Source organism: Sorex fumeus, unplaced genomic scaffold (assembly GCF_029834395.1).
Source record: "Sorex fumeus unplaced genomic scaffold, SorFum_2.1 ptg000044l, whole genome shotgun sequence".
Taxonomy (NCBI): Eukaryota; Metazoa; Chordata; class Mammalia; order Eulipotyphla; family Soricidae; genus Sorex; species Sorex fumeus.
Genome location: NW_026606101.1, coordinates 37,645,078 through 37,672,166, shown reverse-complemented (window position 1 = coordinate 37,672,166; position 27,089 = coordinate 37,645,078). Strand labels below are relative to the sequence as shown.

The 27,089-nt window shown below is 42.6% G+C and overlaps 2 protein-coding genes across 3 annotated transcripts in view; both read right to left on the bottom strand.

The window, feature by feature from the left end:
• Positions 1–27,089, bottom strand: part of DTD1 (D-aminoacyl-tRNA deacylase 1) — a 191,876-nt gene that overhangs the window by 58,398 nt on the left and 106,389 nt on the right. The window lies entirely within an intron of this gene.
• Positions 6,286–27,089, bottom strand: part of LOC130030236 (histone H3.1-like) — a 70,689-nt gene continuing 49,885 nt past the window's right edge. Inside the window, exon 3 of the mRNA XM_056121467.1 lies at positions 6,286–6,706. Within this exon, the coding sequence (XP_055977442.1) occupies positions 6,286–6,706 (421 nt within the window). The remainder of the gene's footprint in view (positions 6,707–27,089) is intronic.

The window sequence follows — 27,089 nt, the reverse complement described above, 5'->3', positions numbered from 1 at the left end:
CAGGAAAAAAGTAGCAATAGCCAGAGGCTGACTACTCTGCCCATCCTTGCCTTCGATGATCATCTGCCGAATGGCAATGGCAACACAGAGGATGGGGGGCTCAGGGACTGCACAACCTAAAGAGGTCTACGACAAGAATTCATGGGTCTCAGAACTCACACTATGACAGGCGTCTTCTGAGACCAGCAAGGTAGGTGGTGAGGCTTTTTCAATACCTTCCAGAAAGAAATAAAAGGAAAAAATTCACAGAAAAACAATGAACACAAGGGAGAACAGGAATAACTGTTTTCCTAAATAGGTCGGACAATGACAGGGAAGAACTGTAGCCTCAAGAAATTACCATTGTGGGGCTGGAGAGATAGCACAGCGGGTAGGGTGTTTGCCTTGCATGCGGCTGACCCGGGTTCAATTCCCAGCATCCCATATGGTCCCCTGAGCACCGCCAGGAGTAACTCCTGAGTGCAGAGCCAGGAGTAACCCCTGTGCATCGTCGGGTGTGACCCAAAAAGCAAAAAAAAAAAAAAAAAAAGAAATCACCATTGGATAAAAATTTTTTTAAAAAAATCAGCATTGGAACCCAAACAATACGATAAATGCAGGGCACTGGCCTTGCACGTGGCTGACCCAGCGTCAATCCCTGGCAACCCATATGGTCTTTTGAGCCCACCAGGAGTGATCCCTGGGTACAGAGTCAGGAGTAAGTCCTGAGAACAGACATGTGTGTCCCCCTCCCCAAAAAAGCAAGAGAACCACCATGAACGTACTTCATGGATTTCATCCTGCACATTGGTACCCATCAAACAGATTTATGTAACTATGAACCTGATATGAAGGACTGCTATACAAAACCAACAGCTTTGGGGTATGGTGCTACCAGCAGGTCAACCTGTACCTTTAGGGCGAGTGCATCAGCAGCCTGATGGTGCCTTCAAGGCTACCTGATACACCAAAATTGTCACTGTGCCTTTCGCTGGACCCCAACAACTTGGGGCCAAGTTTACCAAGAAATTAAAAGGCCAAAAGTTAGATATGTGGGAGCACAGCCACAAACCACCTCCAGCTTAGCAATACAAGCTCATTTATTGGCCTTATTTCAGAGACCCATAGATAAATATCAAGTGAGATCAAAAGCCACAGTTAATCTCAAACCCACGTATGACTGAACAGACTGGGGGTGGGGGGTGGGAAGCAGGCTGGCCTGTGCCTACCCAAGCAGATCCCCCAGCAGCCCCTTGCTTCCACAATCCAAAATCACCACCATATCCCTGGCCTGACTCCATCTCAGGACGAACCTCAACAAGATATGATCTGTTGAAAATTCTGGTATGCGGTTTTGTGACTGAAATCTCCAGGCCTTCATGGAGTTGGGGTGGGCTACCTCCCCCCCACTTCCGTATTGGAAGCACTGGTCGTCACCCCAACGAACCAACTCCAGCGCCACCATGGAAGCTCTACTACTGGTCTTGCTGCAGAGACCCATAAATAAATATTGAAAGAGATCAAAAGCCACAGTTAATCTCAGACCCACACATGGCTGAACAGATCAGGGTAAATCACAGGGGGTCAGGTTGGTCGGTGCCTGCCCAAGCAGAGCCCCTGGCAGCTGGTTGCTTCCACAAATCCAAAATCACTGCCATACCCTTGGCCTGACTCCACCATCTCAGGACGGACCTCAGCAAGATATAATATGTTGAAAATCCCGGCTTTTGTGATTGAAATCTCCAGGCTTTCTCAGATTTGGAATGGGCTACCTCCTCCCACCTCCCTGCACTTCCAGAAGCCTCAGTAGTCACATCCACACCCCGAAGCTGCCACCCAACTGAAAAGCTATTCCAGTCCTACCATCCGGATAAAAATACTGAATGCCCTGAACAAAGACCATAACCTCTTAGCACCTCTATTGCAAGCCATATCGCATGAAAGGAAAAGGAAAGGGAGAGAGCAAGAAGAAAAGTGCCCCACCACAGAGGGAGCCTGGGAGTTGGGGGTCAGGGGCTTTGGGATAGTAATGGGGAAATGGGGGACATTGGTGGTGGGAAATGTACAATGGTGGAGGGAGAGGTGCTGGATCATTGTATGATTGAAGCCCAATTATGAACTGCTTTGTAATGGTCTCTCTCATGGATATCCAGTATAAAAAAATTTTTTTAATGTGAATGAAGTTCATGCCCAATTCAATCAGCTTAACAGCTTAATCAATGGCTAAATAAATAGCAGTACTCCTACGTTGAGAGAGAGAAAGAGAGAGAGAGACAGAGAGAGAGACAGAGAGACAGAGAGAGAGAGAAACAGCTTCAGAGAGGAATTTTAAGTGATTTTTAAAAAGCTAAATCCAATTTCTAATCTGTATCCCACATTTACTACCAAGGGCATGTGAAGTCAGGGGAACCAAACCCAATACTTTCAGATGGTAAGAAATGCCCAGCCTCATGCAAGGTTCTCAGAACTGAGGAAAGAGCAAACACCTCTTGCAAAGGTGGCAACTGATATCAATAACTATCAGTCTATTTCTGCAGACCTATAATAGCCAAACTTTTGAATTTTGGGAGAAATGTTAAAAGTCAACTTTTTATAATAACAGCAAACAGATTATCTAAAGGCATAAAATTAAACTGGCCAAACGCTTGTGTGGGATTCCAGTTGGCAATACCTAGTGTCGGAGCTGAGCATCCTCCACCCAGATCTTCCATCTTCCAGTAGGCAGGGGTCACACCCACCAACTGCCCCCCAGGTGCCGTGTAATCCCATCAACGGCCAAGACTCAGAGACTATAAAACCCAGCTACCGGAAGCGTGCAGCCACATTTGCAGCCGCGCAACATCTTATTATCATTCTTACTTTGGACAACCTGGCAGGCTACCGAATGTAACCTGCCCACACAGCAGAGTCTGGCAAACTCCCCGTGGTATACCCAACATGCCAAATACCAGTAACAATGATGGGTCTCATACTCCTAACTCTGAAAGAGCCTTGAATATTGCACTTTTTAAAATCTCAGGGCTAGGGCGAAGGAGACGTTACTGGTGCCTGCTCGAGGCAATTGATGAACAACAGGATGATCGTGATCATGATCGTGATCTATTTTAAAATAGAAAATAAAAATTTATTTAGCAGCACTGCAGCACTGTCCTGTAGCACTGCCCTCCCATTGTTCATCTATTTGCTCAAGCGGGCACCAGTAATGTCTCCATTGTGAGACTTCTTGTTACTGTTTTTGGCATATCTAATATGTCATGGGGAGCTTGCCAGGCTTTGCCTGTGGACTGTAGACTCAAAAATTTATTTAAAAAATAAAAAATAAAATTGAAAACCACAGATTTCAGGTAAATGGTAAGTGAAGTGGGCACTGCACAAACTGCAAAATCGTGGAGTATATTCAGGCTACGCCCAATCTTCCAAAGACCTGATGAGTCACAGGTGAATCAGCCCTTTCCCAGGAGACATTAACACTCACTTAGGAGAGAGACATAACCCCACCAGGCAGACAGGAGAAACCACATGTGACCACTGAATTCAGAGAGTCGACACTATCATAACATGTAAAAACTAAATCCATTTTGTGGACAGTTCTAACCATGGAATGAACCCGTGGAAGCGTTCTGCTCTTCCAAACAGCACTTCCTAGTGTGGACAGAACGGGAACATGAGGAAGGTGCTGCTGGTTCCAGAAGAATCTGCCCATCTCGCAGACCTGGCAGGGCTAGATCACAGCTACAGATGCTCCCTGGAACACGAAGCTCCTGGAAATGAAAAGTGGTTTGTAAGGAAAATAAATTTTCTGGCTTACAGGTTAGCAGGAAGCTTCTTTGATGAATGTATTTTAAGACTCACTTTCCAATGTGAGTTCATTTTACGTCATGACCGACGTCCTTTGAAAGAGGAAAGCTAGCCTCTTCTAAAAGAACAAAAATATCACTGAGCAAGTGGGGATTTTTATTTAGTGTGTACATCCTTCAGTTATATTCTTTAACAAAGCCTAGGAAACAGCAAGGTCACTGTTAAGCCTTCCTTTCAAAAAGCGTAATGAGCATGGGTTAGCAAAATACCTTTCCTCTAAAGGGGCCAGCAGGAATATCTTCCAAATTATATAAAGGGGCTTAGCATGGCAGTTCAGTTCAGCGAGGGGGGAGGAGAAGGTGTACCTTAAAACTGTATTTGCACTACAAATGCATCAGTTTAATACTACACTTTATCTTGACCAGTTAATGGGCTTAGATGGAGTACACAGAAAGTTAGCAGCTGAACAACTCAAAGCCACTCCTAGATCCACCGCAGGAGCAGATGCAGGAAGTGTGCACCTTTCTGGCTGATAGCCGAAGGGACACCTCTGAGCCAACAACCTCTCAAAGGGAGGGCAGCAGACCCTCATCTGCCCCAAAGGACAGGAACAGGTCTCTAAGGAGTATGAATGTTTATACTTGGAACTTGACTCAAATTAAGCAGTGGGAGATACAGAATTGGCTAGAGAATGTCTCACATATGCAAATTACCAAATGTAGGGTCCAGCATACTTTTCCTCTTCCATGAAGGTGGTGCTCTTCCCCCTCTGAAAGAACCTCTTACCATAAAGGCACTAACCAATCTGTCCTCTTTTTTGTTGTTTTAGTTCCAAATAAACCCTACCTGTTTCAAGAATAACTGACTGTCTTTGAGATCAGCAGGAGGTGAGTAGAGAGAGTGACAGTTTTCAGGGATTTTTCCAGCAGTTGGACAGAGCTGTGCAATTTTATTACATTGGTCCCCAACAGATTGAAACTTTCAAAAAAAATTGTAAAAACCCTACCTTTCTCTACAGACAATGATCCATGACCTCGTCCAGGAAGCCCTGGGCATTCAGGCATGGTTGTTAAGAGTCAGACTGCAGAGAGTGAGGGAAGAATGGAGAAAATGGGTCGCGGAGAAGACAGGAAGGAAGAAACAGTATAAACCTAAAGGCCCATATGGCCTCATGTAAACCTGAAATATGCAAAAACTCCTTAAAGTTTACAAGAATAGGAAAAGCCATGAAGACTTATAGACACTAGGAAAGCCTCAGCCTACACTATTAGGAAATGGAGAAGAAATAGCCAGAACTTAGAAATGAGGCCCCCAAATGAATCCTCTTTTAGTACTGTCCCGAATAACAAGCTCCACCTCGTTCTCTGGGAATGGGAAGCTTGTATGACTTAAATGATTAGGGTCCAGGCCCTGGAAAGCTAAGACTTTAAAGCAGTTTATCACCACCAGTCCAGGGACCAGTATCAGTCCAGGAATGAAAAGGCTGAAAACCACTACCTTAGAACATTGATCTTCAAAACTGATGCACATTGGAATCACCTGAACAGGATAGCAACTCCTGATGCCTCAGTACCACCCTCAGAGATGAATCTGATGTAACTATCATGACACCAGCCATTTTATTATGAACATTAGAAAACCATCAGGAATTCTGAATGATCTCCAAGTGTTTTAAATAATAAAAAAAAGTTTGAGAAGCTCTGCCTTAGAAGACAGAATGAACAAATGACTTTGGTAGAAACAGAGAAATCCCAATGGTTTTAATTTCATGGTCACTAACCAAACAAATTTGCCCCATGGATCAGATTCTCACACTCTAGATTTCTCTTCAAGCCTATAGGATTCACATCAGTGTTGGTCAGGTAAAAATATAACTAAAGTTACAAACCAGAGCACATACATAGTTTTAGATTTCTAGGAGGCACATTAAAAAGAAAAAAGCAAAGGTCCAAAAGTAACACAATTGCAGAACTGATCCACAAAATTGGTGTGTGTGTGTGTGTGTGTGTGTGTGTGTGCCGTGTGTGTGTGTGTGTGTGTGGCAGGGTGGAAAGAGTGTGGTGGACTGAGAAGGATTGTGCTGGAGTTCTCAAGGGAGGGAGGTGGGTATACTGGGTGTAGTGTTGGAATTATGTTTGAGAAACCATTACTAACAGTACTGTAAATCAAGAAATGTCAATGAGTAAAAGTAAATAAAATTTTAAAATGAAATTGATAACAATCACCAGAGAAAAATGATGAAAGCCAGAAAGATAGGTCAAAGGGCAAGAGCAGAGGCTTTACATGCAGGGAGCCAGGGTTTGATCCCTAACACCATATGTTCCCCTGAGCACCACTGGATGGGGCCCAAAACCCAAAATAACAACAGAAGTAAAATTTAGTATAGTCACTGTCACTGTCATCCCGTTAATCATAGATTACTCGAGCAGGTGCCAGTAGCATCTCCATTTGTCCCAACCCTGAGATTTTAGCATCGTAAACTTTATGCTCTCTCTCTCTGCAGATGGGTCACGCCAGCTGGATGACATTGGGCATAATGGTGATGCGTTTGGCGGGGAATGCACAGAGGTTGCTGTCCTCGAAGAGCCCCACCAGGTAGGCCTTGCACGCCTCCTGCAGTGCCACAACAGCCAAGCTCTGGGAGCGCAGGTCAGTCTTGAAGTCCTGCGCAATCTCATGCATCAGCCGCTTGAACGGCAGCTTGTGGATGAGCAGCTCGGTGGACCTCTGGTAGCAGCAGATCTCGCGCAGCGCCATGGTGTCAGGCTGGTAGCGGTGTGTCTTCTTCACACTGCCCGAGGCTGGCACACTCTTTTGAACTGCCTTGGTGGCCAGCTGCTTACAGGGCGCCTTCCCACCCATTGACTTGCGTGCCGTCTGCTTAGTACAGCCCTCTCGTTCTTCCCAACTCCTTCCCTGAAGGAGACTCCTTCAGGGTTAGGGAGATGAGGCCCATTTTAGCTACTGTTTTTGGCATATTTGGTACGTCACAGGTGGCTTGCCAGGCTCTGCCGTGTGGGCTGGATACCCTTAGTGTAGTATTTTATGTAATCAAAGTAATCTTAATGAGCTACTTTACCTTATTTCCATATGAATTCCTCAAAATTCAATGTGTACTTTATATCACAGCATATAGTAAATTGGACTAGCCATATTTCAAGACACAGGGTGAACTGTGCTATCCATCTTAAGTCCCCCACCACCCTCTGTATTCACAGGCCTAGAGATGTAGCTCAGTGACATAATGCGTGCCTTGAAGGAATGAAGTTGCAAATTCAATCCCTGCACTCCATGCTCATACCACAACAAAGTGAGCACTCTACAGAACACGCTAACAGGTGTGTGTATCACAACTAAAATTGCAAACAACAACTAAAGCATGAGCAAACAGCACAACCAAGTGTGCAAACAACCGTGTCTGTGTGTGTGTGACACCCACGGCCATCACAACAACAAAAAGAGGCACGGCAGAGGGAAGAGATGGGGTGGAGGGGTGGGGAATTGTGGTCTACAAGAGCCCAAACCTCACCTAAGTAATTGCACTTGTAACAAGTTAGGCCCCTTGTTCTATGAAAACTTCCTCATGCAGACATGCTCAAATAGGTCTCCTATCCCAATCATCAAAACTCTGAGCAAGGAAGTTTGCAGGCCAGTGAGCAGGTGCCAGGCTGGAGTCTAGACCTCTGCCCGGGGGGACATCCTGTCCCACTCCTAAGAGCAGCTCTGAGGATCTCTTGTCCTGTGCTCCCTCTTTGATGGGGACTCCTTTCCTCCTAAGCTGAACTATAAAGAAATAGAGGCAGCATTAATATATGACCATATGTGTATGTTACACCAGTTCACAAGTAATCATACATTACTACATATTATAAGCTTTTCTGTGGCAAAGTCCACATGTCTAGAGAGAAATGAACCAGCTGTGCAATCAACCTTCAGTGGTGAGTTTCCACAGGATTAATACGTGGTGCCTTGGGAGAACCTGTAAACACAAAGCCACCAGGAGAGCATCATATATTTTTTCAAGCAAGCTGGGCTCTATGTGGAGTCCTGGTACTGCGATACAGCATAGCACCCCATTCAGTCGATAGGACCCCAAGACGTTCATGGCCACACCTTGGTGTGTTTTAGTTGGCTGGTTTATTAATCTCATCTGTCTGATTTGGTTCCACCCAAGCAATGCTCACAACCTACTTCTACCTCAGTGCTGGAGGTTGCTCCCAAAAGTGTTCTGAGATTGAACCCAAGGCTCCCACATACAGAGCATGAATTCCAGCACTTTGAACTATCACCCATCCACCTATGTCTAGTTTTCTTTTTTAATTAGTGAGATACCATGAGATACAGTTGTAGACTTAAGAATTTTGTGCTTGACTGCCCTGCCACAGAGGCAGGGTGGGATGGGGGGGATGGGGGTGGGAGGGATATTATCCATGGTGATGCAAAATGGGCACTGGTGGAGGATGGGTATCTGATCATTGTATAATCAAAACCCAAGCACAAAAAAATTGTAAATCTACAACTGTACCTCATGGTGTTTCACTAATAATAAAAAAAAAAGAATTTTGTGCTTGGGTTTCAACTATGTCTGGTTTTAAAACACTAAAGAGGCTGTTCAAACTGAAGAGCCTGATTGAAACTATGCAGATCTCCAGTAATCCCTATTCAATTAACCCTGTGCTTTCTGGGTCAGAAATGTAATCTGTGGTAAGGCACATGCTTTTCCTGTCTGAGATCCTAATTCAAACCCTTGCACTCCAAAATAACTATGTCTTAAATTTAAAAGCAACAACAATAACAACAACTCTGTATGAATATAAATGAAATCCTGATAATGTCCAAGGGACCTAAAATCAGAGTGATCAAAATTCTCCTTCTCTCTCACTGAGGTATTAACTACTGAAAGTTCGTGAAATCAGTTTCCAGCAAGTCATGGGAATACTGAAATCTGCAGGAGGTCCCAAGACATACCCCCTCATGCCTGGGCTAACTCCACTGTTTAGCCATTTTAAGTATGCTAGCTCTCCACAGGGTACACCTGAACTGTACGATGCTAACATTCAAAAATGCCTCACCTGCCAAATGCTGAAATGTTCAATTAAAATATGTAAATGCACCACAAAAGAGATTAAAAAGAACTCCATTACAAAGGCAGCATTGCTTTTTAGAAGCTCAGACATCAGGACAGGGCTAATTACAGAGCACAAGTTACATTGCTTCCTTGGGTATATTTCACACAAAATGGTTTTTCTGCCTAGAATGCACTTTACTTGATCTGCCTCAAAGGACAGAAGTAAAAGGTCATTTTCTGTGTTATTTTTTCAAGAGATTAGCTATTAATCTAGCTTCTTGGATGTAACTTCCTATATCATTGTCAACGCATCAAATTTCATTTCTTAAGTGTAGTGAGTCTCCACCCACAAAGAAATTCAAACCCCTTTGCCTTTTCCAAAATCAGCCATGAAGCTCTGAACTGCCCAAATTCGGAAGCAATCCCGCCCATCTACTTGTTTGATTGGACTCAAAGGCAGAGCTTAAATTCTTAAAGACATTACCATACAGGAAAAATCTAAAGCACTAGCAAAAATATTATAAGTGTTTTGTCTTCCAGTTGCAATGATGCTCTTCATAAAGAGATCTTTCCAGGCACTGAAGAGACAAAATGCCCCAAATAATCTTGTGTGGGACGACAAATCAGCTCCCATGAACAAAAGGTGTCCCTGGCAGTAGCTGCCTCTAAAATACAATCACCTTTGGGAGTCGAGTGTGCTCCAAACTCTGATGGATAATGATTCCATTATTTTTCTACTCCGAGTCAACAACTGTTAAATATCTAATTTCAAGCTATGGCTGCTGACAGCAATTCAGTCTTTATTCTCTTTATCCAAAACTAAGAAATTGTTGGGAACCAGTGGTGTGGCCCTAAAGGTAGCCACCACACAAGGCCTTAGCAGATCCACATCCTTGGACCTAGTATTGAACTGTCTGGCCCCACTGTCGAGTATTACAGGGAGGCCCTGGGCTCCCTCACTGTGTGCAAAGCATTAACCACCCCCACCAAAAAAAAATAGATAAAATATGATGAGTATTAATGACACACAACTGTAAGATTCAACAGCCAAAAAAATAATTAAGAGCTTATTACAAACAAGGTGTGTGTGGTGACGGGGGGAGGGGGGGGTTGGGGGGGGAGGGAGGGAAGTTAATATACTCAGCTGTAAAGACTTAGGTTATTTAGAATGGAAACTAAACTCTTCTTGCTTTGAAAGATTTCCAGCTCTTCCCTCTCTGTCTTAGTTCAAAGGACCAATAAGCTAAAAGGTCCTTAGCTCAAAGGACCAACTTTACTATTTCTGCTTCATCTCTTGGGTCCACTATGAAGGACATACAAGAGAGATGCTTATTCCAAAGACCTCTGACATGGAAGTATGAGGCTCTCTAAACACTTATTATTCAACAAACTGAAATAATCATAGAAAAATCTCTTGTTATAACAATGATATGGTTACATACAGGTCTTTCAACATGGCCACAGGCCTCACACTCCATTAGTCTACACAGATTCAACATTTTTCTTCAACATTTACAGTCTCATCAGAATGAACATCTCAGAATGACACTAAAACTCAGTGTTTTTCGAAGTGTGTAATACTGACCCCTGGACTCGAGAAAGATCTAATAGGGCGATAGTAGCCTTCAGAGCAGTTGTGGGGGAACCTGTTTGTTCATTTAAAAAGGCAGATTCTAGGGAGCACTGAGTTTGGGACTTTTGTTTTCGAGAAAGTGGGCAGGGAGGTCAAATAAATTTGGGAAGCTCTCTTTTACATCAGCCAAAACAATGCATTTTGTTCCAACTCAGAAACATCAGTTTGCTTATATATTGTATCTGACAGATGTACAAATAAGCCATCATAAATTATATTTTATCATAAATCTTCATTTAAAGGAAAAGTCAAAGCAAATAGAACATTACGCCCTCATAAAAATTTTGCTATATCTCATGCATTGGAGCAAGCCAAATGTCAAGTGACCCAAGTAGCATGCCTGTACAGTACACAATACTCAGTACACAAGTACTCAGACCAAAATGTCCCCCAGAACACTCCAAGGCCAGGCAACCTCCAGAGCGCATTCAGTTCACACAAGGCAGTTGAGTCACAGCTATATCCTATTCTACTGCCAAAATCTGTCTGCAAAACTGCATGTACAACACGGGTCGGGTCCTACGAACACTTTTCTTCTCTGGGTCCCTCTTTAAGTCTTCTTTCTCTTTACCATCAAGCTATCCAGAATTTCTGTTCATATCTCAGGACACCACGGCCCTGACCTTTACTCCATTCCACCATCTGCTGAAACTAGGTCCAAAAGGTCACCACTGCGTACAGAGAAATTTTCAGGAGAGATTCATGAGAAGACTTTTAATGATTTGCAGTGGTCTACAGTTGAAATGTTCTAGTCAAGTGCATGTTGTTGTTGTTTGCATACAGCACAAGAAGACGTTAGAAATATTCAAGCGACAAGCCATTTTTTAAAAAACCATCTGTTTCTTTAAACATATACCTAGGAAATAAAATTTTTAAAAATGGAGAAATGAGATGATGCCATCTTATCAAGTGAGCAACTGTGTTCCAAACTACTGGTAACAAGACAGAGAGCCAATAGGTGCCCAGATACGATACACTGAAAAAGGCATAGCCCACGTCAGTCGTTTCCCTGCCTAAGTGCAGAAGCCGAATCATGGGGAAGTATCAAATCAACTACAAATTGAGAGATATTCTACATAACAATTGCCCAGTGTGCTTCAGAAATGTCAAGACCATGAAAAACAATGACTGTGATTTGATTTCAGAGCGGAGAAGAATGAGGAGACACAACAGTGAAATGCAATATAGAATTCTAGTCTGGACTCTGGACCAGTAAAGGGACACTGGGGAGACAGCTGGCAATTGAAAAGGTCTGTAAATTAGTAAACAGAGTCAGGGAACCAGCTGGGTTTGATTACTAACTCAAGATATCTGAGATGTTAACTAATCTTTGGCGAAGCTGGCCAACAGCGTACATGATAGTTCGGCTTTTGTAACGTTATATTCAAAGTCTGAACCTATTTCAAAATTACATGCTTAAAATGTGTCTGTGTGTGCACATACACACACTGGGGTATGTAAATGACAGTGCCTGATTATGGCTAGTGAGTGTCCTGATGCCTTCCCACATCCACTTCCTCAGTCTCTTCACATCAGAGACACTGCAGAGCACACTCACACGACTGCACACACGCAGCTCCCCATCCACCCCTGCTGCTGTCCGCATAGGACTCAGAACGTCTCAAAAACCACCACTAAACGAATGACACTGGGGGCTAGAGAGATAGTACACAGGTAAAGCACTTGCCCTGAACACGGCTGACCCGGAAGAACACAGAATGACACCAAATCCCTCTCTCAGTAGTATGTGCTCCTCATTTTGTTCTGTATTGCCCATGAGCGGTAGCACAAGTTCGCCCCACACCGAAACCTGGAGAGGAACCTCCAGTCCCCTTCAGGTGATACCCAAGGCTGCTGGCCTCATGCAGAGACCCTACAGCCAAATTCATATTCCTATCTGTATCTCTCACGCTTCTGCGTCCGCTCTCACTCCTTCCACTGTCCCACGCACTGCCTCCTCTATTCCTACTGCCCAGTCTATTTCTAGCCTCTGCTCACCTGGACACCAAAGCCCAGGGGTGGTACAGCAGAAGAGAAAGGGCAGAGCACCAGGTGAACTTAGCCATCACTTTAAATCTTGTTCACAGGAACAGGTAGCCAAATCGGGATAAGAGGGACGGCTGGGGGACAGAATATGGCAGCAGATGAAAGGAAGCCCCTAGCCCCGTCTCGCCCTTCTGTCTCTTCTATTCTCTCTGCTCTTCTCTCTCCTTGCTCCCTCTCCAATCCTCCCTCTCTTCTGGAACCTGCAGGATCAGGAAGGACTGAGCACCCAGACAGATGGCCAAGGACAGGCAGGCCTCGGAGGCCCAGACAGGGGCAGAATACAGGCAGGGTGCAGATGCCCAGGTAGCTTCGGTGGATGCCCAGATTGTGACAAGTGGAGCACAGGAGCCTCACCGATCCCCCGTGGCCGAGACAGGCGACAGGTAGTGCTAGGGTACAGCTGGGAGGCTCAGCAACAAGTACAGAGCACGCACATGTGGCCCTGGCCAGAGACAGAAGGGTACACCAGGGATAGACAGAGCAGCACAGGGGCACAACCTGGCCATCATTCGCAGGAACAAGTGGATCGTGGGACAAGAGAAGGAGGTTGCTCACTAGACAGGCAACGACAGGCACAGGACTGGAGACATTCATCGTAAAAGAGAGGCCTGGGCATGTGGGGAGGACATGGACATATATACTTAATCTGTACAATAAACTAACTTAATTTCATATGCAACTCTTTTATACAATTCTTAAGAACCCACCAGTGCAGGAAAATCCACTTTCACACCAACAAGAGGAACATGAGAAAAAGTACTAAACTCAGGAAAGGAGACATGAATTTGAGGTGCAGCTCTGGCACACCCTATGACTTTGGAAAATCTCTCCTATGCTAGGCTTTTCCCTACCATGTAAAACAGATCGCTAAATGACAGCCCTCTAAGTTAGATGGACTCTCCTGCCCTGCCTTCTCTCACATTCCCTCTTTGCTGAAGCCCCCCCAAACACACACACACACACACACACACACACACACACACACACACATCCAGTTCCCCAGGGAAAACTGCCAGAAATTGACATTCCCACTTCCAGGGTGACTCCTCAGTTACCTCTCAGCTCTGCCAAAGGAGTGAGAGGGGCTGAAGAGCTGGTACAGCAGGTAGGGTGCTGGCCCGCGAGGCTCTATTTCCAGTACCCCATATGATCCCAAGCCCAGCCAGGAGTGATCCCTGAGTCAGGTGGAGCCAGGAATACCCTCTCAGCATTGCCAGGTGTGGCTCCAAAACAAACCAACCCCCAAAATCAGCAAATTCCTTGGAAAGTTTAACAAGAGTAACAAAATTTTAGGTGATTTAAATAAAGTTTTACTGATATTGCTTATGTATATAATGAACCATAAGGTATTTATTCCCATTTCTTGAAATTTCTCTTTGACTTCTGAACAAAGAAAGACATTATTAGAACACTGACGTCCCCTGTTTTATCACTCATAACAGTGAAAAGGTTCAAAATAATTCAGGGATCCAACAATAAGGAAAATGAATAAACTATGGCATGCTGACATACAAGCACAAAAACATTCAAATTACCAATACAAAAGTTACTCAACCTCAGTGAAATTTTAAGTGGAAAAGTATATAATTATACCAAATGAAGGGTGTGTGAATATTTGGGAAAGACTATAGAGATACTAAAATAGTTGCGTTCAGATAAGTAAATGGGGCTGGAGGAAAGGCTCAGAGGGCTGAGTGTGTGCCTGACATACAGAAGGCCTGGCGTCAATTTCTAGCATCATATTGTTCCCTGAGCACTACCAGAAGTGATCTCTGAACAAAGAACCAAGAGCAGCCTCCAAGTCTTGCCAGGGGGTTGCCCAGAAACTAAAATATCAAAACAAAATGAATAAGTTGGTTTTCTATATTCAGTGTTTTAGGGTAATGCTTTAATCATTTTAAAGAGATGTGGCTCAATCATAAGCATAAGCTGTTTTTCTCATTTCTCAAAAAAAGTTTAATGAAGAGCAATATAAGAGTTTAGTTCATCTAGAAGCAGAGGACTTTTCAGATTGCTGGCCCATGCTGTTCCTGCCTTTCACACTAAAATCTGTTTCACACTAGAACTTTCACACTAAAATCTGTTTCAGCTACCCATAGGCAGAATCTGGGGAGGGGGGAACAGTCAGTAAGAGCAGGAGTAGGAGACGCAGAGAGACACGCAGCACGCACACCTCACCCGCCGACCCTTTGATCGCATCTCACCACTAACGAGCATATGTTGGGTAGGATGGCTGCTGTGCTTGCTCAGAGACATACAGTTCTGAACGGTGGCACTGGGCTGGAAGTTCTCCCTGTTCTCACTTCTGGAGAACTCAAAGATGAAAGGACTCATGAGAAGAGATATGTTTGTTTGGTTGACTGGTTGGTTAGATTGGGTTTGGTTTTTTGTGCCACACGCAGCAGTGCTCAGGGCTTACTCTGAGCTCGGTGTTCAGGGATCACTCAGGGCAGGCTCAGCGGACCATATGGGTGCTGAGAATTGAACTCGGGTTCGCTACATGCAAGTTAAGTGCCCTGCTCACTGTGCTGTCCCAGAACTGTGCTGTTCTATGCAGAGATGTGGGGCTTCTTTTTACTAAATCAAGAAAAATAGAGCCTGGATATAAATATCAGAGTATTTTTAAGTATCCATTTAAAAATTTGGTCTGCCGAGTGTCACACTTACAAGCAGGACCTCCCTCTGGGGCCGGGGTCTTCCAGGGCGGTGCAGTCACTCCCCAAAGTGCCACAGGCTCTGTCACCCTGCTCCCATTCCAGGAAAGGCGCCTCTTGACCCTGCTGCCAGCTGAAGCTGCTGTGGTGGATTTTTTAAGTGTCTAAACCATTTTTATGATAAAAAAAAAAAGTCAAAGTAATAATAGTTCCAATCTATTTAAAGTTGAGTGCTGAGCACTGGATTTTATAAACATCGTTTTTCTTTGACCCTTCTTCACCACTGCTGCATAAGGCTAGCAGTAAAAGCTCACTATTAGAATGGAAGAAAATGAGGTTCAAAGAGGTTAAAGGACTAAACCACAAGCCATGGCTAAATTTCTTTGCATTAATCATTCTCCTTTTTTTTTAAGTAAAATATTCTGCTTAACCATGTTCCTTGCAGAGCAGAGAGAAAAGTCTCCAGTATCACCTGTTTGTTCCCCGGAGGAAGCGAGCACAGAGGTGCTGGTATCTGTCATGTGGGAATTCTGCCCTAGCTTCCTGTCCCTCAGTCCTCACCAACACCCAGGCTCCTTGAGTTCCAGGTCTGACCTTCCTTGCTCTTCATGGTGTCCCTGGAGTCAGAACTGAGAGTAATCAGTATTCTCAGTAAAACCTAATAACTGGATATACATAGCCTGTTCCAACAGTGTCTGCACCAGCACTGTTCTGTAGAATTTTGTATGATGGAAAAGTTCTATGTCTGAGCCAATGCTGGAAACACCACACACATGTGGCTACTGAGTATTTGAAATATGGCCAGTGGATGAAGGAAAGGAATGACTTTAATTATCCATGAACTAAAATTTCAGTTGCATTATTGCTCAAAAAAAACACTAAAATTAAAAAGAAAAGAAGAGGTCAAAGTGACAGTGCAATGGGTAGGACATTTACCTTGCATGCCACGGATCTGGGTTTGATCCTCAGCATACCATATGGTCCCCCAAGCACTCGCAGGAGCCAGGAGTAACCTCTGAGCACTGCCAGGTATGGGAAAGAAAGAAAGACAAAGGGAGGGAGGGAGGGGGGAAGGAGGGAGGGAGGGAGGCAAGAAGGCAGGCAGGCAGGGAGGCAGGCTAATATGTGCTTACTCTGCCCCAACAGAACTAAAATTATCTAAAGACAGTCTAGCCTTGGAGCCCAGGGAAGTGGCAGAGCTCCTCTCTTGCAGGTGTGAGGCTGCAAGTTCAACTCCAGACACTGCCCCACATGCCGAGTGTGATCTAACAACCCTGGCACCATAACAAGTGTGCAAACTCTGGCACTCTGTGGTAGGGTATATGCAAGCCCCACAACCAAGTATGCACCCTCAGACATCACAATAACAACGAAAAAGAAATAAAAGCACACTAAAGCTTTAGACTGATTCCTTTAAAAAAATCTGAAAAAAAAATGGATTTTTAAAATGTGTAATTAACTATGTGTATAACTATGTATACCCCCTAAAAACTATATACAAAAGTAGGCTGTATAAAATATAAACCATTTGTTTTCTTTCTAATTCATCACAGAAAAGGACAGAAAAGGCATGTGCGGCTCCAAGATCTCAGTCATGGGAGGCTCCGGTTCCCAAACTAGACCTAAAGGAGAAACCAACTTCTTTCCTCTGGACAAGGCTGGAATAAACTGAGCCATGAGAGTTACTTAGCTCTCTGTTATGATCTATGCATTAAACATTAATGTACTAGTCTTTTTTCTAACAGAATATTAAAAATGCACACAACATTTCTAATTTCAATTCCCATAATGGTCTGTAATGCTTTCGAATGGTTCTGAATCTTTGATTTCTCATTCCGTCATCCCCTCCTGAATTCTTCTGGCTCGAATTGCTGAGCTACGCCTCCTCCTCCATACTCCACAGCCAAAGCGGGAGGTCACACTTGTAGGTCTCTGACACAATGTTCTGCTAGCATTTCCTACCAGCAACATGTCTGTCCAATGAAGAATCTTATTCCTAGAAGGAATTTTTGTCCCAGTAATTTCTGCATATGCACCACAACTTAAAAAACCAAACTCTAGAAAATAAACAACAAAAGCAGAACCAAAGAGAGAATATATATGTAAGGCACTTCTCTTGCATGCACCTATCAGGATTCAATCCCTAGTACTACAACATATGGTCCCCTAAGAACTGCCAGGGGTCACTACTGAGTACAGAGCCAGGGAAAGCCCCTGAGCACCACAAGGTGTGGCCCACCCACCTCCCAAAAGAGAAAGAAGGGGGTGGAGTGAGAGAGAGAGAGAGAGAGAGAGAGAGAGAGAGAGAGAGAGACGGGGGGAACAACAGAACTGGCATACCATTATTTATTATAGTAGAGAGAGAGAGAGAGAGAGAAAGAGAAAGAGAGAGAGAGAGACGGGGGGAACAACAGAACTGGCATACCATTATTTATTATAGTAGAGAGAGAGAGAGAGAAAGAGAAAGAGAGAGAGAGAGAGACGGGGGAACAACAGAACTGGCATACCATTATTTATTATAGTAGAGAGAGAGAGAGAGAGAGAAAGAGAAAGAGAGAGAGAGAGAGACGGGGGGGGAACAACAGAACTGGCATACAATTATTTATTATAGTAAGGTAGATTGTTCCAGGTAGCAGAGCTTCTAAATTCTCAGTGGGTAACTGTCATATGCAAAAGTCTATCTAATGCCTAATGAGTACGATAAACAACTATTTCAAGTAGAAATGAAAGTGCTAGAGATCAAGTCTCAGCCACATAAAGACTCAACAGCAAGACTCAGCAAGAGAAAGGATGAACTGAAAACTGATTCAATGACTTCAAAAACAAGACACATAATTCCAACAATAATGAAGCATTAATAGGAAAGAGAATGAGAAAATAAAGACAAGAATTTAAAAGGTTTTGCTGACAATACTAGAAGGAACTAATCTCAGAATCATGGAAATTCCAAAGCAGAGAGAGAGAGAACAATGGCTAGCTAAAGAAATAACAGCTGAACTTTTTTGCCTCTCTGGGATATATTCCCTGGAAAAAACCTGAGTGCCTGAGAACAGATGACTGGTTAAAGAAACTTTGGTACATCTACACAATGGAGTACTGTGTAGCAGTTAGAAAAGATTAAATAATGAAATTTACATACAAGTGGTACTAAATGGAAAGTATCATGTTAAGCGAAATGAGTCAGAAAGAGAAGGATAGACATAGAAAGATTGCACTCACCTGGGAAACATAAAGTAACAAAATAGGAGACTAACACCCAAAAGTGGCTGAGATTAGTACCAGGAGTTTTGCTCCATGGCTTGGAGGTCAGCCACACACTCTAGGGGAAAAGGGAGCTCAGACAGAGAAAGGAGCACCAAATAAAGCGTGTTGGGAGGATCCTCCCAGAATGGGAGAAGCATGCTGAAAGTAGACTACAGACCAAACATGATTCCCACTCAATGCCTCTTTTGCAAACCACAACACCCAAAAGGAGAGAAAGAGAACAAAAGGGAATACCCTGCCACAGAGGCAGGGTAGGACAGAGGCTGGGGGGTGGGAGGGATACTGGGACCCGTGGTGGTGGAAAACGGGCACTGGTGGAGGGATGGGTGTTTGATCATTGTAAAATTGAAACCCAAGCAGAAAAATTTGTAAATCTACAACTGTACCTTATGGTGTTTCACTAACAAAAATTAAAAAAAAATGTACATGATGGAGAATGGGCACTGGTGGAGGGATGGATATTAGATCACTGTATAACTGAAGGACTTGGCAGAGTCTCCTGCCCCCACACCTGGCTGTCCTCGCTGGGGCCCCTTGGAGGGGAGCGGGTTGAGTTTCCCTCCCCGCCCCGACCAGGGCTCTGGCAGCCGAAGACCTCCAGAACCAGCCACCACCATGCTGAGACCACTCTCCACACGCACGAAGGTACCGGCAGAGGAACAAAGGCATGTGGGTCCTGGGACTGAGATCTCCAAGCCTGCTCGGATCGGGGCTGAGCATCCTCCACCCAGATCTTCCATCTTCCAGTAGGCAGGGGTCACACCCACCATCTGACCCCCAGCCCCGTGTAATCCCATCAACGGCCAAGACCCAGAGACTATAAAACCCAGCTCCCGGAAGTGCGCGGCTGCATTTGCAGCTGTGCGACATCTTATTATCTCATTCTTACTTTGGACAATCTAGCAGGTTACCAAATGTTACCTACCCACATGGCAGAGTCTGGCAAACTCCCCATGGCATACCCAATATGCCAAATACCAGTAACAATGATGGGTCTCATTCTCCTAATCCTGAAAGGGCCTTGAATATGGCATTTTTTTTTATTAGTGAAACACCATGAGGTACAGTTGTAGATTTACAAATTGTTGTGCTTGGGTTTTGATTATACAATGATCAAATAACCATCCCTCCACCAGTGCCCATTTTCCACCACCATGGATCCCAGTATCCCTCCCACACCCATCCCCCCCATCCCACCCTGCCACTGTGGCAGGGCATTTCCTTTGTTCTCTCTCTCCTTTTGGATGCTGTGATCTACAAAAGAGGCATTGGGTGACAATCATGTTCAGTCCATAGTCTAATTTCAACATGCATCTCCCCTCCTGGGAGGATCCTCCAAACACCCTTTATTTGGTGCTCTCTTCTCTATGTGAGCTTCCCTTTCCCCTAGAATGCCCGGCTGGCCTCTAAGCTATGGAGTAATCCTCCTGGTACTGATCTCGGCTATTCTTGGGTATTAATCTCCTATTTTGTTACTTTATATCCCCCGGATGAATGCAATCTTTCTATGTCTATCCCTCTCTTTCTGACTCATTTCGCTTAGCGTGATACTTTCCATGTAGTACCACTTGTATGTAAATTTCATGACTTCATCTTTTCTAACAGCTACATAGTACTCCATTGTGTATATGTACCAAAGTTTCTTTTACCAGTCATCTGTTCTTGGGCACTCAGATTTTTTCCAGATTCTGGCTTTTGTAAAGAGTGCTGCAATGAACAAACAAGTGCAGATATCACTTCGACTATACATTTTTGCCTCTCTGGGATATATTCCCAGGAGTGGTATTGCTGGGTCAAATGGGAGCTCAATCTCTAATTTTTTGAGAATCATCCATACTGTTTTCCAAAAGGGCTGAACTAGTCGGCATTCCCACCAACAGTGAAGGAGTGTCCCTTTCTCACCACATCCACGCCAGCATCGGTTGCTTTTGTTCTTTTGGATGTGGGCCAGTCTCTGAGGTGTGAGATGGTATCTCATTGTGATTTTGAAGTAAGGAAAGTCTCTTTAACAAATTGTGCTGGCAAAACTGGATGGCTACATGCAAAAAAAATGGGCTTAGAACTCTGCCTAACACCATGTACAAAAGTAAGATCAAAATGGATTAAAGACCTCAACATCAGACCAGAAACCATAAGGTACATTGAAGACAAAGTTGGCAAAACCCTCCATGACATTGAAGCTAATGGTATCTTCAAAGATGTCACGCCACTGGCTGAGCAAGTGAAAACAGAGATAGATAAATGGGACTTTCTTAAACTAAGAAGCTTCTGCACCTCCAAAGAAACAGTGAGCAAAATACAAAGACAGTCTACAGAATGGGAAAGAATATTCGCCGAATACACATCTGACAAGGGGTTGATATGAAGGATATATAAAGTACTTGTTGAACTCCACAAGAAGAAAACATCCAACCCCATAAAAAAAAAATGGGGCAATGAAATGAACAGAAACTTTCTCAAAGAAGAAATCCGAATTGGCAAAAAAGCACATGAGAATATGGCATTTTTTAAAATCTCAGGGCTAGGATGAAAAGACGTTACTGGGGCCTGCTCGAGGCAATCGACAAACAACAGGATGATCGTGATCATATAATTGAAACCCAAGCACAAAAATTTGTAAGTCTACAACTGTACCTCATGGTGTTTCACTGATTAAAAAAAAAAAAAAAGAAAGAAAGGGAAAAGAAAGAAATCACAGCTGAAAACGCCTCCAATTTGAAGGAGACTGTTATTCTGATCCTAGATGCCCAAAGCGTGCCAATTAAAGGACTTCCAAATAGAACAACACAGATATATTTTGTAATCAAAATGGCAAAAACCACAGACAGGGATAAAATCTCTTTAAAGTGACAAAAGGCACATATGTGGCTGATCCCACTTTAATACGCAATACCACATATGTTCCCCAAGCTTCATCAGGAATAATCCCTGAACACAGAGGCATGAGTAAGTCCTAAGCATCAGCAGGTGTAACCCAAAAAACCAAAACTAAATCTAAAAATAACAAGAAATATGAAAGACCTCAAAAACGAAAAACCATGAGTCATATCAAATTTCTCAAATAAAACTGTACAAGCCAGAAGAGAATGATACAGTCAAAGTAATGATGAAAAGAACCTCCATCCATGAATCCTCTACACCCTGAAAAATTACCATTCAGACGTAACAGTGACAAAAACATTCTCAAACAACAGCTGATAGCACTTGTCACATCTAAACTACCTCGGCCAGGAAGGAATACAGAATGGTTTCATATAAAAAGCAAAAGTCAACCAAAATCTTGAAAACCTGAACAGACCAAATTACGAGAATAATGAGACAGTAATCAAAAATCTTCCCAAAATCAAAAATCCAGGTCCAGACTGATCCAGTAGTGAGTTCTAACAAACCTTCTCAGAAAAGTTTGTTATCTATATTTCTCAAGCTCTTCCAAAATACTGGAGAAATGGGAATCATGCCCAATAGCTTTTATGAAGACAGTATTACCCTAGAAACAAAAGAAAACAGAATATTACTTTAAAATAAAATTACAAACCAATAATCCTGATGAATACTGATGCAAAAGATCCTCAACAAAATATTAGTGAACACAATCCAACTCTATCTCAAAAGGATCATACACCATGACCAAGTAAGATTCATCCCAGGGATGCAAGTGTAGTTCAATATATGCAAATCAATATAATATAGCATATAATAAAGGAAGAATAAAAATTATCTGATCATACCAATAGATGTAGAGAAAGCTTATGACAAAATTCAGCATACATTGATGATTTTTAAAAATCTCAACAAATTAGATTTGGGTAAGAATAAATGTAAGAATAAATGTACCTCAAGCTACTACAACCTGTCAAAAAGGTGTGGTACTAGGATAAAGTTGATCTCAGACCCCTGGATTGAAACTGAGAGTCCAAAGATAACCCCCAAGAAATATGGTTAATTTATAATAAAGGGCTGGAGCGATAGCACAGCGGTAGGGCGTTCGCCTTACAAGCGGCCAACATGGCCGACCCGAGTTCGATTCCTCCGCCCCTCTCGGAGAGCCCGGCAAGCTACCGAGAGTATTCGATATGCCAGACACAGTAACAACAAAGTCTCCAATGGAGACGTTACTGGGCCCGCTCGAGCAAATCGACGATCAACGGGAGGGCCTTTACTTACCTTTACCTATAATAAAGGAGCTAGAAGAAGCTGAGGATGAAGAGCCTATTCAACAAGCGATGTGGGAAAAACTAGATCACTACATGCACAAAAGAAAAATAAAACCTGGATCCATATCTAATATCATATATAAAAGATCCCTCAAATTTTTATAGTATCTATTATAATATCTCCCCCTTTTTCTGATTTGTTTACTGAAGTTCTGTCTTTTTCTTTCTTTTTTGGTGAGTCTTGCTAACGGTTTGCCAGGCTTGTTTATTTTTTCAAGGACCCATACCTTGGTGTTGCTGAACTTTTGAATTATTTTTTGTTTTCCATTTCATTAATTTATGCTCTAAATTTTATTTTCTTCCTTTTGTTTGCTTTGGGTTCCTTTTGTTGATCTTTTTCTAGTTGCTTAAGTTGTATGTCGGGTTATTTACATGGGCCCTTTCTTTCTTCATAATGAGCACTTGCATTGATATGAAATTCCTCTTAACAGTATCTGCAATGTCTCACATATCCTAGTATCTCATATCTTCATTCTTATTTGTTTCCAGGAGTCTTCTGATTTCTTCTCATGTTTCCTCTTTGACCCATTGATAGTTCTATACAGAACTGCTCCATTTATAAGTACTTGATTTTTCCAAGTTCCTGAGCCCCACCAGGAGTGATTCCTGAGCGCAGAGGCAGCAATAAGCCCCGAGCCTGTACAGCTGTATGAGGTCACCACCCAAGGAAAAATAAAAGAAAAAAAGAAGAAAAAAAGATTGGTGAGAGAAACTGACCTAAACAGGCACTTTTATTAAAAAAAAAAAATGGCAGCCAGAAGGCATATAAAAAAGTTTTCTTCACCACTTGTTATCAGGAAAATACAAATCAAAACAACAATGATATTTCATCTCATACCAGTGGAAATGGTTATCTACCAAGAAGACTGAAAACAAACAATATCGATGGGAATGCAATGAAAAAGAAACCACTTTCACCATTGATGGGAATGTTGTCTGGTTCAGTCTCTATTAAGAATTACTAATAGAGCTTCCACATGATCTAGCAATCCCATTTCTCAGCATCTATCCCAAGAATGCAAAACTATTAACTGAAAATAGGTATGCACACCTATGTTCACTGAAGTGCTTAGTACAATAGCTAGGACACAACCCAAATCTCCAGTGACAGATAAATGGGTAAAGAAATTGTAGTATATATACACAATTAAAAACTTAACAGTTGTAAGAAGAAATGAAATTTCGCAATTCACTGCAACTGGAATGGAACTGGAGAATATTGTGTTAAATGAAGTAAGTCAGAGGGAGAACAACTCCTGGATGATCTCATTCATCTGTGGTATACAGAGAAACACAACAAGCAAGTGAGAAAAAACCATTAGCGTCCTGTTGCAAAACTCAGATCACCATGCAGCAGGTGTAATGAAATGGGAGAAGGAGGGAGCAGACAAGTGGAGGAGGGTCTTGGGCACTTTGGTGGTAGGAGACACTCCGTAACTGTTTACATCAAAACCAAAATATTAACACTAATGTAACCATTTTACCTAAACTTTAACAAATAAATTTTTAATTGATAGTCATCAAATATAGAATAATCATCAAATATAGGAGAGTCATCAGATATTTGAGGCAAGTTCTCCATTCCTAATAAGACATAAAAATCTACCATGGTCTGTAGCCTCTACACCTAGGAAAGTGACTAAGGTTTAACGGCTAAGCAAGTTATATAAACTGATCCTGGATGAGGCTCCAACGCAGAGTAAGAGTTTCTGCCTCCAAGGCTAGAAGATACAGTACCTGATGGAACACAGGGGCTTTAGCAGTTCAGCAGAGCAAGTCACAGCAACTGTTTTATGTCTGATTATTATGCATGATTTTCCCAAATCCTTTAGAGCATAATTGTGCCTGATTCTTGTTTCCATCAGGTATGACAGGAAGTTGTGGGGGTGAAAGTTAACCCTAACTCAACTCAAACAGTCCAGTGGTAACTATTACTAACTATAAAAGATTTAGAGTGCCATGGCCAGGTTAATTAAGTCAGTCTTTGATACTAGCTTTCTCCTCTCTTTTGCCCGTAAGACAGTTGTTGAGTGTTATATATAAATCATAACAGAAATGGTAATTATAAGAAAACTCATTTTCAGAAAAATGCAGCTCAAGTTTCCAACTCCTTAGAAAATTATACATATCACTGACAAATTACAATCACTACCACAGTTTGAATATATGTCATACAGACCCTGAGACTATAATCAGAGAGAAGAGAACAAGGTTGTGGTGAGTGACTTTCAGATGCTTTATTAGAGAACCTCCTTTCATACTGTGAATAAAGAAGCACGGATGCTCTTGATAAGGGTAACCACTAACAGCACTAACCATATCATCTCCATAGCAACTGTTGCCAGGACAGCAGGGCTTTCAGATCCAATAAAAACAAATGTAAATCAAGAAACATTTTCACACTCAAGCATATGGTCTCAGATGACCACAGTGGGAAAGACAACAACAACAACAACAACAAACAAATAGGACCACCTTGAATTCAAACACTTTTTCACAGCAAAAGAAACTCAATCTAAAATAAAAACCTAATGAATGGAAGAAAATATATGCACACAATATAGCAGACAAATGGCAGCTGGGATGGAGAAGGGATCACTAAGTAAAAGATGGTTGGAGGGATCGCTCAGGATGGGAGACGCATGCTGAAAGTAGACTTACACCAAACATGATGACCTCTTAGTATCTGTGTTGCAAACCATAATGTCCTAAAGTAGAGAGAAAGAAGAAATGTACCTGTCACAGAGGCAGGGGGTGGATGGGGTGGGGCGGGGGAGGGATACTGGAAATATTGGTGGTGGAAAATGTGCACTGGTGGAGGGATGGGTGCTCAATCATTGTATGACTGAAATATAATCATGAAAGTTTGTAACTGTATCTCATGGTGATTCAATAAAATAAAGGGCTGATATCTAGATCTATAAAGCACTCACAAAACTTAACAACAAAAAATCCAATGACCCGATTTACAAATGGGGCAAGAGGATGAATACTTTTCCAAAGAAGACATAATGGATAGCCAACAGGCACATGAAAAAGTGCTCATTACCACTCATGATTAAGGAAATGTAAACCAAAACAACATTGGAATATCATCTCACAACAGTGAGAATGGTACATATCAAAAAGTTTGTAAACAGCCAGTGTTGGGAGGATTGTTGTAAGAAAGACAGCCCTCACCCATTGCTGATGGGAATGTCATCTGGTTCAACCCCTTAGGGAAAGCAATATGGAGATCTCTCAAAAAAAAAAAAAGTAGCAATAGAACTCCCATATGACCTAGCAATACCATTTCTTGGCACCAATCTCCAAAATATAAAAACATCAATCGAAAAGAATAGTTCATCGCCACACTTAGTATAGTAGCCAAGATTTGGAAATAACCCAAATGTCCAATGACAGATGAATGAATCAAGAAGCTGTGGCATATATACACAATGGAATACTATGCATTTCTTAGAAAGAACAAAATCTTGGAATCTGCAGCAACATGGATGGAACTAAAGGATATCAATCTAAGTTAAGACAATAAGAAAGAAAAAGATAGAGAATGATCTCTCTCATATTTGGGACCTAAAGATACACAGTAACATAGCAACAAAAGGCTAAAGGCAACAAAACAGAAAAACTAATCCACACAATTGAGCTGTGGTGGGAGATTTGAAAGGGAGGGGCATCAAGGTCTTTGGGGAAGGTAGATGGGTACACTTGTAATGGGTGCGGTATTGGGATTACGAGCATTGGAAATCACCAACATCACAGTACTCTAACTATATATACACAGAACATAGGTGTATACCTATTCTTTTGGATTATAAATCACAGAATTTCAATCAATAAAAATTTGAAAGTTTTTAAAGTATGGTCTCAGAAAAACAGAAATAAGCCTTGCTCAGGAATTTGGATGTATGTAAGGTTAACTATATGTTTAACTTGTATCACATCCTGACATTTCTGTAATATTCAGAGAATACTAATGATAGAAAGTCTGAAGTCTTGCAAGCTTTTCTTTCCATTCCTCATAAACTATCCTATAAATACAAAAGCCAAAAAGGGAGAAAAGACTTTGGATCCTAGATAGCCAAAGGACGGAACAAGAAGGAGAAGCACTATGTCCAAAAGCATTTAAAAAATCTAAGTTCAAAGTATCACTGTATCACTGTCCTCCCGTTGTTCATCGATTTGCTCGAGCAGACCCAGTAACATTGTGAGACTTGTTACTGTGATTGGCATACTGAATACGTCACAGCATTACCATGCGGGCAAGATACTCTCGGTAGCTTGCCAGGCTTTCCAAGAGGGGAGGAGGAATCGAACTCAGGTCGGCCATGTCAGCTGCGTGAAGGCAAATGCCCTACCCACTGTGCTATCGCTCCAGTCCAAGTTCAAAGTACTAAAACGAAATGAATTCAATTCTTTTGGGAATTGGGGGT